Source organism: Oncorhynchus tshawytscha, unplaced genomic scaffold, assembly GCF_018296145.1.
Source record: "Oncorhynchus tshawytscha isolate Ot180627B unplaced genomic scaffold, Otsh_v2.0 Un_contig_10336_pilon_pilon, whole genome shotgun sequence".
In the NCBI taxonomy this organism is placed as follows: Eukaryota; Metazoa; Chordata; class Actinopteri; order Salmoniformes; family Salmonidae; genus Oncorhynchus; species Oncorhynchus tshawytscha.
Window position 1 is genome coordinate 31,479 of NW_024608362.1, and position 25,566 is coordinate 57,044.

The following is a 25,566-nucleotide window of genomic DNA, read 5'->3' on the forward strand; positions in this document are numbered from 1 at the left end:
TGTGTGTCTCAGTGTGTGTGTGTGTGTCTCAGTGTGTGTGTGTGTGTGTGTGTGTGTGTGTGTCTCAGTGTGTGTGTGTGTGTCTCAGTGTGTGTGTGTGTGTGTCTGTGTGTGTCTCAGTGTGTGTGTGTCTCAGTGTGTGTGTCTCAGTGCGTGCGTGTGTGTGTGTGTGTCTCAGTGTGTGTGTGTGTGTGTGTGTGTGTGTGTGTGGATCCGTGTGTGTGTCCGTTAGAGGATCACACATTTGCCTTTCTCCACCCAGGGGTTGGCCCTCATCAGCTCTGGGTTCAGGAATGGGTCGTCACACACACACCCCTCGATCCATTTCACCAGCCTGCCAAGAGAACACAGACACCCTGTTAGACCACACCCCTCGATCCACCCGGCTGGCATTCAATCAGATCTCAGGTTTAGGTTCCAGGTGTATTTAAAGGTTCTGATTGGGCCGACAGATTTTACCGTGAATGGGATCTCCCCGAACGCGGAAACATTTGCCTTTAAAAACCCACGATGGGTTTGAATCTCGGACTTAGACAAGGTTGCTAGTTTAAATCCCGGACATAGACAAGGTTGCTAGATTGAATCCCGGACGTAGACAAGGTTGCTAGTTTGAATCCCGGACTTAGACAAGATTGCTAGTTTGAATCTCGGACTTAGACAAGGTTGCTTGTTTGAATCCCGAACGTAGACAAGGTTGCTAGTTTGAATCCCGGATGTAGTCAAGGTTGCTAGTTTGAATCCTGGACTTAGACAAGGTTGCTAGTTTGAATCCCGGACTTAGACAAGGTTGCTAGTTTGAATCCCGGACTTAGACAAGGTTGCTAGTTTGAATCCCAGACGTAGGGAAGGATGCTAGTTTGAATCCCAGACGTAGGGAAGGTTGCTAGTTTGAATCCCAGACGTAGGGAAGGTTGCTAGTTTGAATCCCAGACGTAGGGAAGGTTGCTAGTTTGAATCCCAGACGTAGGGAAGGTTGCTAGTTTGAATCCCAGACGTAGGGAAGGTTGCTAGTTTGAATCCCAGACGTAGGGAAGGTTGCTAGTTTGAATCCCAGACGTAGGGAAGGTTACTAGTTTGAATCCGGAACATAGACAAGGTTGCTAGTTTGAATCCGGAACATAGACAAGGTTGCTAGTTTGAATCCGGAACATAGACAAGGTTGCTAGTTTGAATCCAGACGTAGGGAAGGTTGCTAGTTTAATCCTGGACGTAGACAAGGTTGCTAGTTTGAATCCCGGACGTAGACAAGATTGCGAGATTGAATCCTAGATGAGACTTTTGTTTTACAACCTGACCTAACATTCCGAACTATTGACATTTCAATGTTTCTGACTGCTTTAAATATGTCAACCAAAGAGCAAGTGCAACAACCTAGTGGTTAGAGCATTGGGCCAGTCAACTAAAGGTTGCTGGTTTGAATACCGGTGCGGACAAGCTGAAAAATCTGTTGATGTGACCTTGAGTAAGGCACTTAACCATAATGGTTTCCAGGGAGGGACATACAACTATGGCTGACCCTGTAAGACAACACATTACACTAGACCTATCATACTACTATGGCTGACCCTGTAAAACAATAACCCTATCATACTACTATGGCTGACCCTGTAAAACAACACCTATCCCTGGCTGAAAACAACACCTATCATACTACTATGGCTGACCCTGTAAAACAACACCTATCATACTACTATGGCTGACCCTGTAAAACAACACCTATCATACTACTATGGCTGACCCTGTAAAACAACACCTATCATACTACTATGGCTGACCCTGTAAAATGGCTGACCCTGTAAAACAACACCTATCATACTACTATGGCTGACCCTGTAAAACAACACCTATCATACTACTATGGCTGACCCTGTAAAGGAAGAACACTGAGGTAGAGACCAGAAGGACTACTGGGGTAGACCCTGTAAAACAACACTATCATAGAAGGACACTGAGGTAGAGACCAGAAGGACACTGGGGTAGAGACCAGAAGGACACTGGGATAGAGACCAGAAGGACACTGGGGTAGAGACCAGAAGGACACTGGGGTAGAGACCAGAAGGACACTGAGGTAGAGACCAGAAGGACACTGAGGTAGAGACCAGAAGGACACTGGGGTAGAGACCAGAAGGACACTGGGGTAGAGACCAGAAGGACACTGGGGTAGAGACCAGAAGGACACTGGGGTAGAGACCAGAAGGACACTGGGGTAGAGACCAGAAGGACACTGGGATAGAGACCAGAAGGACACTGGGGTAGAGACCAGAAGGACACTGGGATAGAGACCAGAAGGACACAGGTAGAGACCAGAAGGACACTGAGGTAGAGACCAGAAGGACACTGAGGTAGAGACCAGAAGGACACTGGGTAGAGACCAGAAGGACACTGGGGTAGAGACCAGAAGGACACTGGGGTAGAGACCAGAAGGACACTGGGGTAGAGACCAGAAGGACACTGAGGTAGAGACCAGAAGGACACTGGGATAGAGACCAGAAGGACACTGGGGTAGAGACCAGAAGGACACTGGGATAGAGACCAGAAGGACACTGGGGTAGAGACCAGAAGGACACTGGGATAGAGACCAGAAGGACACTGGGATAGAGACCAGAAGGACACTGGGATAGAGACCAGAAGGACACTGGGATAGAGACCAGAAGGACACTGGGATAGAGACCAGAAGGACACTGGGATAGAGACCAGAAGGACACTACCTACTCAGTAACCGTGATGGAGGACACTCTGTTGATGGCCAGCTGGTACTGAAGACTCTCCACCTCCCTCTTCATCTGGGGAAGATCCAAGTCCTCCATCTACACTAATGACATAATACACATATTACATCATGGACACATTACATAATACACATATTACATCATACACATATTATATAGTACACATTACATAGTACACACATTACATAGTACACACATTACATAGTACACACATTACATAGTACACACATTACATAATACACACATTACATAATACACATATTACATCTACACACATTACATAGTACACACATTACATAGTACACACATTACATAGTACACACATTACATAATACACACATTACACAGTACACATATTACAGTACATGATACACACATTACAGTACATTATACACACATTACATTACATTATACACACATTATACACACATTACAGTACATTATACACACATTACAGTACATTATACACACATTACATTACATTATACACACATTATACACACATTACAGTACATTATACACACATTACAGTACATTATACACACATTACATTATACACACATTATACACACATTACAGTACATTATACACACATTACATTACATTATACACACATTAGTACATTACCAATACACACATTACAGTACATTATACACACATTACATTACAGAATACACACATTACAGTACATTATAGGATTTACACATTAAAGTACATTATATACACATTACAGTACATTATACACACATTACATTACATCTACATCTACATTACACATTACATTACACATCATTATACACACATTACATCTACACATTATTACACATTACATTATACATACATTACATTACATTATACACACATTACAGTACATTATACACACATTACAGTACATGATACACACATTACAGTACATTATACACACATTACACATTACATTATACACACATTACAGTACATGATACACACATTACAGTACATTATACACACATTACATTACATTATACACACATTACATTACATTATACACACATTACATTACATTATACACACATTACATTACATTATACACACATTACATTACATTATACACATATTACACACATTACAGTACATTATACACACATTACATTACATTATACACACATTACAGTACATTATACACACATTACATTACATTATACACACATTATACACACATTACAGTTATACACACATTACATTACATTATACACACATTATACATTACATTACATTATACACACATTACATTACATTATACACACATTACATTACATTATACACACATTTACATTATACATTATACATTTACATTACATTATACACACATTACAGTACATTATACACACATTACAGTACATTATACACACATTACATTACATTATACACATTACATTACATTATACACACATTACAGTACATTATACACACATTACATTATACACACATTACAGTACATTATACACACATTACATTACATTATACACATTATACATTACATTACATACATTATACATTACATTATACACACATTACAGTACATGATACACACATTACAGTACATGATACACACATTACAGTACATTATACACACATTACATTATACACACATTACATTACATTATACACACATTATACACACATTACATTACATTATACACACATTATACACACATTATACACACATTACAGTACATTATACACACATTACATTATACACATACATTATACACACATTACAGTACATTATACACACATTATACACACATTACATCATACACACATTATACACACATTACAGTACATTATACACACATTACATTATACACACATTACATTATACACACATTATTACACACAGTACATTATACACACATTACAGTACATTATACACACATTACAGTACATTATACACACATTACATTACATCTACACACATTACACATTACATTATACACACTCATTATACACACATTACATCTACACACATTACACAGTACATTATACACACATTACATCATTACACACATTTACACATTACATTATACACACATTACATTACATTATACACACATTATACACACATTACATCATACACACATTATACACACATTACAGTACATTATACACACATTACATTATACACACATTACATCATACACACATTATACACACAGTACATTATACACACAGTACATTATACACACATTACAGTACATGATACACACATTACAGTACATTATACACACATTACATTACATTATACACACATTAAAGTACATTATACACACATTACAGTACATTATACACACATTACATTACATTATACACACATTACAGTACATTATACACACATTACAGTACATTATACACACATTACAGTACATTATACACACATTACAGTACATTATACACACATTACAGTACATTATACACACATTACATTATACACACATTACATTATACACACATTACAGTACATTATACACACATTACAGTACATTATACACACATTACAGTACATTATACACACATTACATTATACACACATTACAGTACATTATACACACATTACATTATACACACATTACATTATACACACATTACATTATACACACATTACAGTACATTATACACACATTACAGTACATTATACACACATTACATTATACACACATTACATTACATTATACACACATTACAGTACATTATACACACATTACATTACATTATACACACATTACATTATACACACATTACAGTACATTATACACACATTACATTATACACACATTTACAGTACATTATACACACATTACATTATACATTATACACACATTACAGTACATTATACACACATTACAGTACATGATACACATTACATTACATTATACACACATTACAGTACATTATACACACATTACAGTACATTATACACATTACAGTACATTATACACACAGTACATTATACACACAGTACATTATACACACATTACAGTACATTATACACACATTACAGTACATTATACACACATTACATTACATTATACACACATTAAAGTACATTATACACACATTACAGTACATTATACACACATTACATTACATTATACACACATTACAGTACATTATACACACATTACATTATACACACATTATACACACATTACAGTACATTATACACACATTACATTACATTATACACACATTACAGTACATTATACACACATTACATTACATTATACACACATTACATTATACACACATTACATTATACACACATTACATTATACACACATTACACATTACATTACACACTCATAATACATACATTACATCTACACACATTACACATTACATTACACACTCATTATACACACATTACATCTACACACATTACATTACACACTCATAATACACACATTACATCTACACACATTACACATTACATTATACACACATTATACACACATTACATTATCTACACATTACATTACACATTACATTATACACACATTACATTACATTATACACACATTACAGTACATTATACACACATTACATTACATGATACACACATTACAGTACATTATACACACATTACAGTACATTATACACACATTACAGTACATTATACACACATTACAGTACATTATACACACATTACAGTACATTATACACACATTACATTACATTATACACACATTACATTACATTATACACACATTACATTATACACACATTACATAATACACACATTACATTACATTATACACACATTACAGTACATTATACACACATTTACATTTACATTATACACACATTACAGTACATTATACACACATTACATTTACATTATACACACATTACATTATACACACATTACATTATACACACATTACAGTACATTATACACACATTACAGTACATTATACACACATTACAGTACATATACACACATTACAGTACATTATACACATTACATTACATTATACACACATTACATTATACACACATTACAGTACATTATACACACATTACAGTACATTATACACACATTACAGTACATTATACACACATTACAGTACATTATACACACATTACAGTACATTATACACACATTACAGTACATTATACACACATTACATTATACACACATTACAGTACATTATACACACATTATACACACATTACAGTACATTATACACACAGTACATTATACACACATTATACACACAGTACATTATACACACATTATACACACATTACATTACATTATACACACATCATACACACATTATACACACATTACATAATACACACATTACAGTACATTATACACACATTACAGTACATTATACACACATTACAGTACATTATACACACATTACATTATACACACATTACATTATACACACATTATACATTATACACATTACATTACATTATACACACATTACAGTACATAATACACACATTACAGTACATTATACACACATTACATTATACATAATACACACATTTACATTACATTATACACACATTACAGTACATTATACACACATTTTACATTATACACACATTACATTACATCATACACACATTACACATTACATTATACACACATTCATTATACACACATTACATCTACACACATTACATTATACACTCATTACATTACATCTACACACATTATACATTACATTATACACACATTATACACACATTACATTATACACATTACACATTACATTATACACACATTACATTACATTATACACACATTACAGTACATTATACACACATTACAGTACATATACACACATTACAGTACATTATACACACATTACAGTACATTATACACACATTACATTACATTATACACACATTACAGTACATGATACACACATTACAGTACATTATACACATTACATTACATTATACACACATTACATTACATTATACACACATTACATTATACACACATTACATTATACACACATTACATTACATTATACACACATTACAGTACATTATACACACATTACATTACATTATACACACATTACAGTACATTATACACACATTACATTACATTATACACACATTACATTACATTATACACATTACATTATACACACATTACAGTACATTATACACACATTACAGTACATTATACACACATTACAGTACATGATACACACATTACATTACATTATACACACATTACATTACATTATACACACATTACATTACATTATACACACATTACATTACATTATACATTACATTACATTATACACATTACAGTACATTATACACACATTATATTACATTATACACACATTACAGTACATTATACACACATTACATTACATTATACACACATTATACATTATACATTACATCATTACATTATACACACATTACAGTACATTATACACACATATACAGTACATTATACACACATTACATTACATTATACACATTACATTACATTATACACAAATTACATTACATTATACACACATTACATTATACACACATTACAGTACATTATACACACATTACAGTACATTATACACACATTACATTACATTATACACATTACATTACATTATACACATTACATTATACACACATTACATTATACACACATTACAGTACATTATACACACATTACATTACATTATACACACATTACATTATACACACATTACATTATACACACATTACAGTAAATACAACATTACAGTACATTATACACACATTACAGTACATTATACAGAAACACACATTACATTACATTATACACACATTACATTATACACACATTACATTATACACACATTACATTACATTATACACACATTACAGTACATTATACACACATTACATTACATTATACACACATTACAGTACATTATACACACATTACATTACATTATACACACATTACATTATACACACATTACATTATACACATTACAGTACATTATACACATTACAGTACATTATACACATTACAGTACATGATACACACATTACAGTACATTATACACACATTACATTACATTATACACACATTACATTATACACACATTACAGTACATGATACACACATTACATTATACATACATTACAGTACATTATACAGACATTACATTACATTATACACACATTACAGTACATTATACACACATTACAGTACATGATACACACATTACATTATACACACATTACAGTACATTATACACACATTACAGTACATTATACACACATTACAGTACATTATACACACATTACATTATACACACATTATACACACATTACAGTACATTATACACACATTACATTACATTATACACACATTACAGTACATTATACACACATTACATTACATAATACACACATTACAGTACATTATACACATTACAGTACATTATACACACATTACAGTACATTATACACACATTACATTATACACACATTATACACACATTACAGTACATTATACACACATTACATTACATTATACACACATTACAGTACATAATACACACATTACAGTACATTATACACACATTACATTACATAATACACACATTACATTACATTATACACACATTAAAGTACACTATACACACATTACAGTACATTATACACACATTACATTACATCTACACACATTACACATTACATTACACACTCATTATACACACATTACATCTACACACATTACATTACACACTCATAATACACACATTACATCTACACACATTACACATTACATTATACACACATTATACACACATTACATCTACACACATTACACATTACATTATACACACATTACATTACATTATACACACATTACAGTACATTATACACACATTACAGTACATGATACACACATTACAGTACATTATACACACATTACAGTACATTATACACACATTACAGTACATTATACACACATTACAGTACATGATACACACATTACAGTACATTATACACACATTACATTACATTATACACACATTACATTACATTATACACACATTACATTATACACACATTACATTATACACACATTACATTACATTATACACATTACAGTACATTATACACACATTACATTACATTATACACACATTACAGTACATTATACACACATTACATTACATTATACACACATTACATTATACACACATTACATTATACACACATTACAGTACATTATACACACATTACAGTACATTATACACACATTACAGTACATGATACACACATTACAGTACATTATACACATTACATTACATTATACACACATTACATTACATTATACACATTACATTACATTATACACACATTACATTACATTATACACACATTACAGTACATTATACACATTACATTACATTATACACACATTACAGTACATTATACACATTACATTACATTATACACACATTACATTATACCACATTACATTATACACACATTACAGTACATTATACACATTTACATTATACACACATTACATTACATTATACACATTACATTACATTATACACAAATTACAGTACATTATACACACATTACATTATACACACATTACAGTACATTATACACACATTACAGTACATTATACACACATTACATTACATTATACACACATTACATTACATTATACACACATTACAGTACATTATACACATTACATTATACACACATTACAGTACATTATACACACATTACATTACATTACACACATTACATTATACACACATTACATTATACACACATTACATACATGATACACACATTACAGTACATTATACACACATTACAGTACATTATACATATTACATTATACACACATTTTACACACATTACATTATACACACATTATTATACACATTACAGTACATTATACACACATTACATTATACACATTATACACACATTACAGTACATTATACACACATTACATTATACACACATTATACACACATTACAGTACATTATACACACATTATACACACATTACATCATACACACATTATACACACATTACAGTACATTATACACACATTACATTATACACACATTACATCATACACACATTATACACACAGTACATTATACACACATTACAGTACATTATACACACATTACAGTACATTATACACACATTACATTACATCTACACACATTACACATTACATTACACACTCATTATACACACATTACATCTACACACATTACACACTCATTATACACACATTACATCTACACACATTACACATTACATTATACACACATTACATTACATTATACACACATTATACACACATTACATTATACACACATTATACACACATTACAGTACATTATACACATTACAGTACATTATACACACATTACATCATACACACATTATACACACAGTACATTATACACACATTACAGTACATTATACACACATTACAGTACATTATACACACATTACAGTACATGATACACACATTACAGTACATTATACACATTACAGTACATGATACACACATGATACACACATTACAGTACATTATACACACATTATACACACATTACATTATACACACATTACAGTACATTATACACACATTACAGTACATTATACACACATTACAGTACATTATACACACATTACAGTACATTATACACACATTACATTATACACACATTACATTATACACACATTACAGTACATTATACACACATTACAGTACATTATACACACATTACATTACATTATACACACATTACAGTACATTATACACACATTACAGTACATTATACACACATTACATTATACACACATTACATTACATTATACACACATTACATTATACACACATTACATTATACACACATTACAGTACATTATACACACATTACATTATACACACATTACAGTACATTATACACACATTACAGTACATTATACACACATTACATTACATTATACACACATTACATTATACACACATTACAGTACATGATACACACATTACATTATACACATTACAGTACATTATACACACATTACATTACATTATACACACATTACAGTACATTATACACACATTACAGTACATGATACACACATTACATTATACACACATTACAGTACATTATACACACATTATACACACATTACAGTACATTATACACACATTACATTATACACACATTATACACACATTACAGTACATTATACACACATTACATTACATTATACACACATTACAGTACATTATACACACATTACATTACATAATACACACATTACAGTACATTATACACACATTACAGTACATTATACACACATTACAGTACATTATACACACATTACATTATACACATTATACACACATTACAGTACATTATACACACATTACATTACATTATACACACATTACAGTACATAATACACACATTACAGTACATTATACACACATTACATTACATAATACACACATTACATTACATTATACACACATTAAAGTACATTATACACACATTACAGTACATTATACACACATTACATTACATCTACACACATTACACATTACATTACACACTCATTATACACACATTACATCTACACACATTACATTACACACTCATAATACACACATTACATCTACACACATTACACATTACATTATACACACATTATACACACATTACATCTACACACATTACACATTACATTATACACACATTACATTACATTATACACACATTACAGTACATTATACACACATTACAGTACATGATACACACATTACAGTACATTATACACACATTACAGTACATTATACACACATTACAGTACATTATACACACATTACAGTACATGATACACACATTACAGTACATGATACACACATTACAGTACATTATACACACATTACATTACATTATACACACATTACATTACATTATACACACATTACATTATACACATATTACATTATACACACATTACATTACATTATACACACATTACAGTACATTATACACACATTACATTACATTATACACACATTACAGTACATTATACACACATTACATTACATTATACACATTACATTATACACACATTACATTATACACACATTACAGTACATTATACACACATTACAGTACATTATACACACATTACAGTACATGATACACATTACAGTACATTATACACACATTACATTACATTATACACACATTACATTATACACACATTACAGTACATGATACACACATTACATTATACATACATTACAGTACATTATACAGACATTACATTACATTATACACACATTACAGTACATTATACACACATTACAGTACATGATACACATTACATTATACACACATTACAGTACATTATACACACATTACAGTACATTATACACACATTACAGTACATTATACACACATTACATTATACACACATTATACACACATTACAGTACATTATACACACATTACATTACATTATACACACATTACAGTACATTACACACATTACATTACATAATACACACATTACAGTACATTATACACATTACAGTACATTATACACATTACAGTACATTATACACACATTACATTATACACACATTATACACACATTACAGTACATTATACACACATTACATTACATTATACACACATTACAGTACATAATACACACATTACAGTACATTATACACACATTACATTACATAATACACACATTACATTACATTATACACACATTAAAGTACATTATACACACATTACAGTACATTATACACACATTACATTACATCTACACACATTACACATTACATTACACACTCATTATACACACATTACATCTACACACATTACATTACACATCATAATACACACATTACATCTACACACATTACACATTACATTATACACACATTATACACACATTACATCTACACACATTACACATTACATTATACACACATTACATTACATTATACACACATTACAGTACATTATACACACATTACAGTACATGATACACACATTACAGTACATTATACACACATTACAGTACATTATACACACATTACAGTACATTATACACACATTACAGTACATGATACACACATTACAGTACATTATACACACATTACATTACATTATACACACATTACATTACATTATACACATTACATTATACACACATTACATTATACACACATTACATTACATTATACACACATTACAGTACATTATACACACATTACATTACATTATACACATTACAGTACATTATACACACATTACATTACATTATACACATTACATTATACACATTACATTATACACACATTACAGTACATTATACACACATTACAGTACATTATACACACATTACAGTACATGATACACACATTACACATTATACACACATTACATTACATTATACACACATTACATTACATTATACACACATTACATTACATTATACACATTACATTATACACACATTACATTACATTATACACACATTACAGTACATTATACACACATTACATTACATTATACACACATTACAGTACATTATACATTACATTATACATTACATTATACACACATTACAGTACATTATACACACATTACAGTACATTATACACACATTACATTACATTATACACACATTACATTACATTATACACACATTACAGTACATTATACACACATTACATTATACACACATTACAGTACATTATACACACATTACAGTACATTATACACACATTACATTACATTATACACACATTACATTACATTATACACACATTACAGTACATTATACACACATTACATTATACATTACAGTACATTATACACACATTACATTACATTATACACACATTATACATTACATACATGATACACACATTACAGTACATTATACACACATTACAGTACATTATACACATTACATTATACACACATTTTACATATACACACATTATACACACATTACAGTACATTATACATTATTATACACACACATTACAGTACATTATACACACATTACATTATACACACATTATATACATTACAGTACATTATACACACATTATACACACATTACATCATACACACATTATACACACATTACAGTACATTATACACACATTACATTATACACACATTACATCATACACACATTATACAGTACATTATACACATTACATTACATTATACACACATTACATACACACATTACATTACATTACATACACACATTACACATTACATTACACACTCATTATACACACATTACATCTACACACATTACACACATTATACACACATTACATCTACACACATTACATTACATTATACACACATTACATTACATTATACACACATTATACACACATTACATTATACACACATTATACACATTACAGTACATTATACACACATTACAGTACATTATACACACATTACATCATACACACATTATACACACAGTACATTATACACACATTACAGTACATTATACACATTACAGTACATTATACACACATTACAGTACATGATACACACATTACAGTACATTATACACACATTACAGTACATGATACACACATGATACACACATTACAGTACATTATACACACATTACATTACATTATACACACATTACATTATACACACATTACATTATACACACATTACAGTACATTATACACACATTACAGTACATGATACACACATTACATTATACACACATTACATTATACACACATTACAGTACATTATACACACATTACAGTACATTATACACACATTACAGTACATTATACACACATTACAGTACATTATACACACATTACAGTACATTATACACACATTACATTATACACACATTACATTACATTATACACACATTATACACACATTACAGTACATTATACACACATTACATTACATTATACACACATTATACACACATTATACACACATTACAGTACATTATACACACATTACAGTACATTATACACACATTACATTACATTATACACACATTACATTATACACACATTACAGTACATGATACACATTACATTATACACATTACAGTACATTATACACACATTACATTACATTATACACACATTACAGTACATTATACACACATTACAGTACATGATACACACATTACATTATACACACATTACAATACATTATACACACATTACAGTACATTATACACACATTACAGTACATTATACACACATTACATTATACACACATTATACACACATTACAGTACATTATACACACATTACATTACATTATACACACATTACAGTACATTATACACACATTACATTACATGATACACACATTACAGTACATTATACACACATTACAGTACATTATACACACATTACAGTACATTATACACACATTACATTATACACACATTATACACACATTACATTACATTATACACACATTACATTACATTATACACACATTACAGTACATAATACACACATTACAGTACATTATATACACATTACATTACATAATACACACATTACATTACATTATACACACATTAAAGTACATTATACACACATTACAGTACATTATACACACATTACATTACATCTACACACATTACACATTACATTACACACTCATTATACACACATTACATCTACACACATTACATTACACACTCATAATACACACATTACATCTACACACATTACACATTACATTATACACACATTATACACACATTACATCTACACACATTACACATTACATTATACACACATTACATTACATTATACACACATTACAGTACATTATACACACATTACAGTACATGATACACACATTACAGTACATTATACACACATTACAGTACATTATACACACATTACAGTACATTATACACACATTACAGTACATGATACACACATTACAGTACATTATACACATTACATTACATTATACACACATTACATTACATTATACACACATTACATTACATTATACACACATTACATTATACACACATTACATTACATTATACACACATTACAGTACATTATACACACATTACATTACATTATACACACATTACAGTACATTATACACACATTACATTACATTATACACATTACATTATACATTACATTATACACACATTACAGTACATTATACACACATTACAGTACATTATACACACATTACATTACATTATACACACATTACATTACATTATACACACATTTACATTATACACACATTACATTATACACACATTACAGTACATTATACACACATTACAGTACATTATACACACATTACATTACATTATACACACATTACATTACATTATACACATTACAGTACATTATACACACATTACATTATACACACATTACAGTACATTATACACACATTACATTACATTATACACACATTACATTATACACACATTACATTATACACACATTACAGTACATGATACACACATTACAGTACATTATACACACATTACAGTACATTATACACATTACATTATACACACATTATACACATTACATTATACACACATTATACACACATTACAGTACATTATACACACATTACATTATACACACATTATACACACATTACAGTACATTATACACATTACATTATACACACATTATACACACATTACAGTACATTATACACACATTATACACACATTACATCATACACACATTATACACACATTACAGTACATTATACACATTACATTATACACACATTACATATACACACATTATACAGTACATTATACACACATTACAGTACATTATACACACATTACAGTACATTATACACACATTACATTACATCTACACACATTACACATTACATTACACACTCATTATACATTACATCTACACACATTACACACTCATTATACACACATTACATCTACACACATTACACATTACATTATACACACATTACATTACATTATACACACATTATACACATTACATTATACATTATACACACATTACAGTACATTATACACACATTACAGTACATTATACACACATTACATCATACACATTATACACAGTACATTATACACACATTACAGTACATTATACACACATTACAGTACATTATACACACATTACAGTACATTGATACACACATTACAGTACATTATACACACATTACAGTACATGATACACATTATACACACATTACAGTACATTATACACATTACATTATACACACATTTACATTATACACACATTACATTATACACACATTACATTATACACACATTACATTATACACACATTACAGTACATTATACACACATTACATTACATTATACACACATTACAGTACATTATACACACATTATACACACATTACATTATACACACATTATACACACATTACAGTACATTATACACACATTACATTATACACACATTATACACACATTACAGTACATTATACACACATTACATTATACACACATTATACACACATTACAGTACATTATACACACATTATACACACATTACATCATACACACATTATACACACATTACAGTACATTATACACACATTACATTATACACACATTACATCATACACACATTATACACACAGTACATTATACACACAGTACATTATACACACATTACAGTACATGATACACACATTACATTACATCTACACACATTACACATTACATTACACACTCATTATACACACATTACATCTACACACATTACACACTCATTATACACACATTACATCTATACACATTACACATTACATTATACACACATTACATTACATTATACACACATTATACACATTACATTATACACACATTATACACACATTACAGTACATTATACACACATTACAGTACATTATACACACATTACATCATACACACATTATACACACAGTACATTATACACACATTACAGTACATTATACACACATTACAGTACATTATACACACATTACAGTACATGATACACACATTACAGTACATTATACACACATTACAGTACATGATACACACATGATACACACATTACAGTACATTATACACACATTATACACACATTACATTATACACACATTACATTATACACACATTACAGTACATTATACACACATTACAGTACATTATACACACATTACAGTACATTATACACACATTACAGTACATTATACACACATTACATTATACACACATTACATTATACACACATTACAGTACATTATACACACATTACAGTACATTATACACACATTACAGTACATTATACACACATTACAGTACATTATACACACATTACATTATACACACATTACATTATACACACAGTACATTATACACACAGTACATTATACACACATTACATTACATTATACACACATTATACACACATTACAGTACATTATACACACATTACAGTACATTATACACACATTACATTACATTATACACACATTATACACACATTACAGTACATTATACACACATTACATTATACACACATTACATTATACACACATTACAGTACATTATACACACATTACAGTACATTATACACACATTACATTACATTATACACACATTACAGTACATTATACACACATTACAGTACATTATACACACATTACAGTACATTATACACACATTACATTATACACACATTACAGTACATTATACACACATTACAGTACATTATACACACATTACAGTACATTATACACACAGTACATTATACACACATTATACACACATTACATTACATTATACACACATTATACACACATTATACACACATTACATCATACACACATTACAGTACATTATACACACATTATACACACATTATACACACATTACATCATACACACATTATACACACATTACAGTACATCATACACACATTATACACACATTACATCATACACACATTATACACACATTACATTATACACACACATTATATACACATTATACACACATTACATTATACACACATTACATTATACACACATTACAGTACATTATACACACATTACAGTACATTATACACACATTACACAATACACACATTACATTATACACACATTACATTATACACACATCAAAATCAAATCAAATTTATTTATATAGCCCTTCGTACATCAGCTGATATCTCAAAGTGCTGTACAGAAACCCAGCCTAAATCCCCAAACATTGAGCAATGCAGGTGTAGAAGCACGGTGGCTAGGAAAAACTCCCTAGAAAGGCCAAAACCTAGGAAGAGACCTATTACATTATACACACATTACATCATTCACTCTGCTACCAGACATATCTACACTCTCCTACCAGACATATCTACACTCTCCTACCAGACATATCTATACATAGTCTACACTCTCCTACCAGACATATCTACACTCTCCTACCAGGCATATCTACACTATCCTACCAGACATATATACACTCTCCTACCAGACATATCTCCACTCTCCTACCAGACATATCTATACATTGTCTACACTCTCCTACCAGACATATCTCCACTCTCCTACCAGACATATCTATACATTGTCTACACTCTCCTACCAGACATATCTACACTCTCCTACCAGACATATCTATACATTGTCTACACTCTCCTACCAGGCATATCTACACTCTCCTACCAGACATATCTACACTCTCCTACCAGACATATCTACACTCACTCTCCTACCAGACATATCTACACTATCCTACCAGACATATCTACACTATCCTACCAGACATATATACACTCTCCTACCAGACATATCTACACTATCCTACCAGACATATCTACACTCTCCTACCAGACATATCTACACTCTCCTACCAGACATATCTATACATAGTCTACACTCTCCTACCAGACATATCTACACTCTCCTACCAGACATATCTACACACTCTCCTACCAGACATATCTATACATAGTCTACACTCTCCTACCAGACATATATACACTCTCCTACCAGACATATCTACACTCTCCTACCAGACATATCTACACTCTCCTACCAGACATATATACACTCTCCTACCAGACATATCTACACTCTCCTACCAGACATATCTACACTCTCCTACCAGACATATCTACACATAGTCTACACTCTGCTACCAGACATATCTACACTCTCCTACCAGACATATCTACACTCTCCTACCAGACATATATACACTATCCTACCAGACATATCTACACTCTCCTACCAGACATATCTACACTCTCCTACCAGACATATCTACACATAGTCTACACTCTGCTACCAGACATATCTACACTCTCCTACCAGGCATATCTACACTCTCCTACCAGACATATATACACTCTCCTACCAGACATATCTACACTCTCCTACCAGACATATCTACACTCTCCTACCAGACATATCTATACATAGTCTACACTCTCCTACCAGGCATATCTATACATAGTCTACACTCTCCTACCAGACATATATACACTCTCCTACCAGACATATCTACACTCTCCTACCAGGCATATCTATACATAGTCTACACTCTCCTACCAGACATATCTACACTCTCCTACCAGACATATCTACACTCTCCTACCAGACATATCTACACTCTCCTACCAGACATATCTACACTCTCCTACCAGACATATCTATACATAGTCTACACTCTCCTACCAGACATATCTACACTCTCCTACCAGACATATCTACACTCTCCTACCAGACATATCTACACTCTCCTACCAGACATATCTATACATAGTCTACACTCTCCTACCAGACATATCTACACTCTCCTACCAGGCATATCTATACATAGTCTACACTCTCCTACCAGACATATCTACACTCTCCTACCAGACATATCTATACATAGTCTACACTCTCCTACCAGACATATCTACACTCTCCTACCAGGCATATCTACACTATCCTACCAGACATATATACACTCTCCTACCAGACATATCTCCACTCTCCTACCAGACATATCTATACATAGTCTACACTCTCCTACCAGGCATATCTACACTCTCCTACCAGACATATCTAGACTCTCCTACCAGACATATCTACACTCTCCTACCAGACATATCTACACTCTCCTACCAGACATATCTCCACATAGTCTACACTCTCCTACCAGGCATATCTACACTCTCCTACCAGACATATCTACACACTCCTACCAGGCAAATCAAATCAAATCAAATCAAATTTTATTTGTCACATACACATGGTTAGCGGATGTTAATGCGAGTGTAGCGAAATGCTTGTGCTTCTAGTTCCGACAATGCAGTAATAACCAACAAGTAATCTAACTAACAATTCCAAAACTACTGTCTTATACACAGTGTAAGGGGATAAAGAATATGTACATAAGGATATATGAATGAGTGATGGTACAGAGCAGCATAGGCAAGATACAGTAGATGGTATCGAGTACAGTATATACATATGAGATGAGTATGTAAATAAAGTGGCATAGTTAAAGTGGCTAGTGATACATGTATTACATAAGGATGCAGTCGATGATATAGAGTACAGTATCTACGTATGCATATGAGATGAATAATGTAGGGTAAGTAACATTATATAAGGTAGCATTGTTTAAAGTGGCTAGTGATATATTTTACATCATTTCCCATCAATTCCCATTATTAAAGTGACTAGAGTTGAGTCAGTGTGTTGGCAGCAGCCACTCAATGTTAGTGGTGGCTGTTTAACAGTCTGATGGTCTTGAGATAGAAGCTGTTTTTCAGTCTCTCGGTCCCAGCTTTGATGCACCTGTACTGACCTCGCCTTCTGGATGATAGCGGGGTGAACAGGCAGTGGCTCGGGTGGTTGATGTCCTTGATGATCTTTATGGCCTTCCTGTAACATCGGGTGGTGTAGGTGTCCTGGAGGGCAGGTAGTTTGCCCCCGGTGATGCGTTGTGCAGACCTCACTACCCTCTGGAGAGCCTTACGGTTGAGGGCGGAACAGTTGCCGTACCAGGCGGTGATACAGCCCGCCAGGATGCTCTCGATTGTGCATCTGTAGAAGTTTGTGAGTGCTTTTGGTGACAAGCCGAATTTCTTCAGCCTCCTGAGGTTGAAGAGGCGCTGCTGCGCCTTCTTCACGATGCTGTCTGTGTGACTGGACCAATTCAGTTTGTCTGTGATGTGTATGCCGCGGAACTTAAAACTTGCTACCCTCTCCACTACTGTTCCATCGATGTGGATAGGGGGGTGTTCCCTCTGCTGTTTCCTGAAGTCCACAATCATCTCCTTAGTTTTGTTGGCGTTGAGTGTGAGGTTATTTTCCTGACACCACACTCCGAGGGCCCTCACCTCCTCCCTGTAGGCCATCTTGTCGTTGTCTACACTCTCCTACCAGACATATCTACACTCTCCTACCAGACATATCTACATTCTCCTACCAGACATATCTAGACTCTCCTACCAGACATATCTCTACATAGTCTGCTGTATGACCAGAATACTGTGTGTGTGAGAGAGAGACTCTGAATAACTGGGTCATGTCCCATTTTTTAGGTCATTTAGCTGCACACCCCACCAGTAACAGATATATTATATAGATATAGAGTAACATAGATATATTATATAGATATAGAGTAACATAGATATATTATATAGATATTGAGTAACATAGATATATTATATAGATATAGAGTAACATTGATATATTATATAGATAGAGTAACATTGATATATTATATAGATATAGATTAACATTGATATATTATATAGATATTGAGTAACATAGATATATTATATAGATATAGATTAACATCGATATATTATATAGATATAGAGTAACATAGATATAGAGTAACATCGATATATTATATAGATATAGAGTTACATAGATATATTACATAGATATAGAGTAACATAGATATATTATATAGATATAGATTAACATAGATATAGAGTAACATCGATATATTATATAGATATAGAGTTACATAGATATATTACATAGATATAGAGTAACATAGATATATTATATAGATATAGATTAACATTGATATATTATATAGATATTGAGTAACATAGATATATTATATAGATATAGATTAACATCGATATATTATATAGATATAGAGTAACATAGATATAGAGTAACATCGATATATTATATAGATATAGAGTAACATAGATATATTATATAGATATAGAGTAACATCGATATATTATATAGATATATAGTAACATAGATATATTATATAGATATAGAGTAACATAGATATATTATATAGATATAGATTAACATCGATATATTATATAGATATAGAGTAACATAGATATAGTATATAGATATAGAGTAACATAGATATATTACATAGATATAGAGTAACATAGATATATTATATAGATATAGAGTTACATAGATATATTACATAGATATAGAGTAACATAGATATATTATATAGCTCAGCTATGATCATTTATACATATAGACATTCAATATGAATACAGTATACTTTGATTAAATGTGGTCATGTATTTATATCCATCAACACTTATTACGAATACAGTTTACTCCTTATTTAAATGTACTTATATATTTATACAAGTCTATTATTGTGTTTATATATATTTTTTAAATTATAGTGTAAAATGATTATAGACGTCACTGATTCTCTGTTCTCCCGGTCTCGGCGCTCATCATCACTACCTCCCGTTTTGACGGAAGAAAACAAGTCGTTCTGTTCTTCAGTTCCGGTGAACCCCCCCGGTTTTTACAGATAACGTTTAATTTAAAAGCTCATGTCGAGACAAAGCCAGAGAGAGTTAGAGTGATGCAGCTGTCTCCGTGTTTTCATCTGCCCTATTTAAATAAACCAATCATCTCCTCCTGCCTAAAATAACACATTATCTCGATCAACAAAGACAACAGCTGAACCTCGGGAGTTTATCCAGAGACTATAAAGGGCATCAATATCCAGAGATGGCATTATGCTGATTAAAACCCCTCAATAAATACACGTTATAAAACGGTATAACCGTTTCCGCTACTCTATAGCCTTAGCGTTTTCCCTTATGAATGTTGTTCTGGGGGCAGATCTGCAGTGGTCACTAAGCACCGACACAAAGTCATCAACACTGATTTTACACCCTAACCACTGTTTAACCCTAATGCCTAACCTTATATTAAAGACTAAAAAATATCATTTTTTGTTTTCATGAATTTGTACACTATAGCCAATTTTTACATTACAGCTGGCCTATCTAAGGGATGTACATGATACAGACCGTGTAGATGGATACAGACCGAATTATGCTGCTACTAGACTATTAACAGATTCATCGCGGGGGGTCTGTGGTATTTCTTACCGTTTTACCGGAGACCTGGTGCTTCTAGTCGTGAAGTTCTGATCCAGATTATCTGTAGCCCTGGTTAGCCTTATGTTCCCAGACAGACGACACGCGATTTACCCCCTCAAACTACCGAAAACAGTACAATGGAGGTAACGAGCTCTAACGGGAATTAGCGGTGGTTAGAGCGGAAAAATCAGGAACGCTCGAGCATCTCCCGGTAGACAGGACCGACTACAGCGCGCGAGAGAGAGATCAATCCGCTTCTATCGTCTGCCTGTGGAACTGCCTCACTCTCTCTATCCTCCTCCTCTATCAGACACTCCCTTTCTCCCTCTATCCTCCTCCTC

At 31.9% G+C, this 25,566-nt stretch overlaps 1 protein-coding gene across 2 annotated transcripts; it reads right to left on the bottom strand.

Annotated features, from left to right (window-relative positions):
* Positions 1-216: 216 nt before the first annotated feature.
* On the bottom strand, positions 217-25,343 carry LOC121843475 (guanine nucleotide-binding protein G(I)/G(S)/G(O) subunit gamma-13-like). Of its 2 annotated transcripts, none has more exons than XM_042313069.1 (3): positions 25,235-25,343; positions 2,713-2,812; positions 217-334 (listed from the first exon to the last, which is right to left on the bottom strand). In XM_042313069.1, exons 2-3 carry the CDS (start codon positions 2,805-2,807, stop codon positions 229-231), a joined length of 201 nt encoding a protein of 66 aa, XP_042169003.1. In that variant the 5' UTR covers positions 2,808-2,812; positions 25,235-25,343; the 3' UTR covers positions 217-228. The 2 variants fall into 2 exon arrangements, with proteins under 2 accessions (XP_042169003.1, XP_042169004.1); XM_042313070.1 differs by having other exon boundaries at positions 2,713-2,807; positions 25,235-25,337.
* Between the last annotated feature and the right edge of the window lie 223 nt (positions 25,344-25,566).

Coding starts and splice junctions, on each gene's coding strand:
- LOC121843475 (XM_042313069.1), bottom strand. CDS start 2,807: ATGGAGGACTTGGATCTTCCCCAGATGAAGAGGGAGGTGGAGAGTCTT. Junction 335..2,712: donor TCCTCCATCACGGTTACTGA/GTAGGTAGTGTC, acceptor TTCTCTTGGCAG/GCTGGTGAAATGGATCGAGG.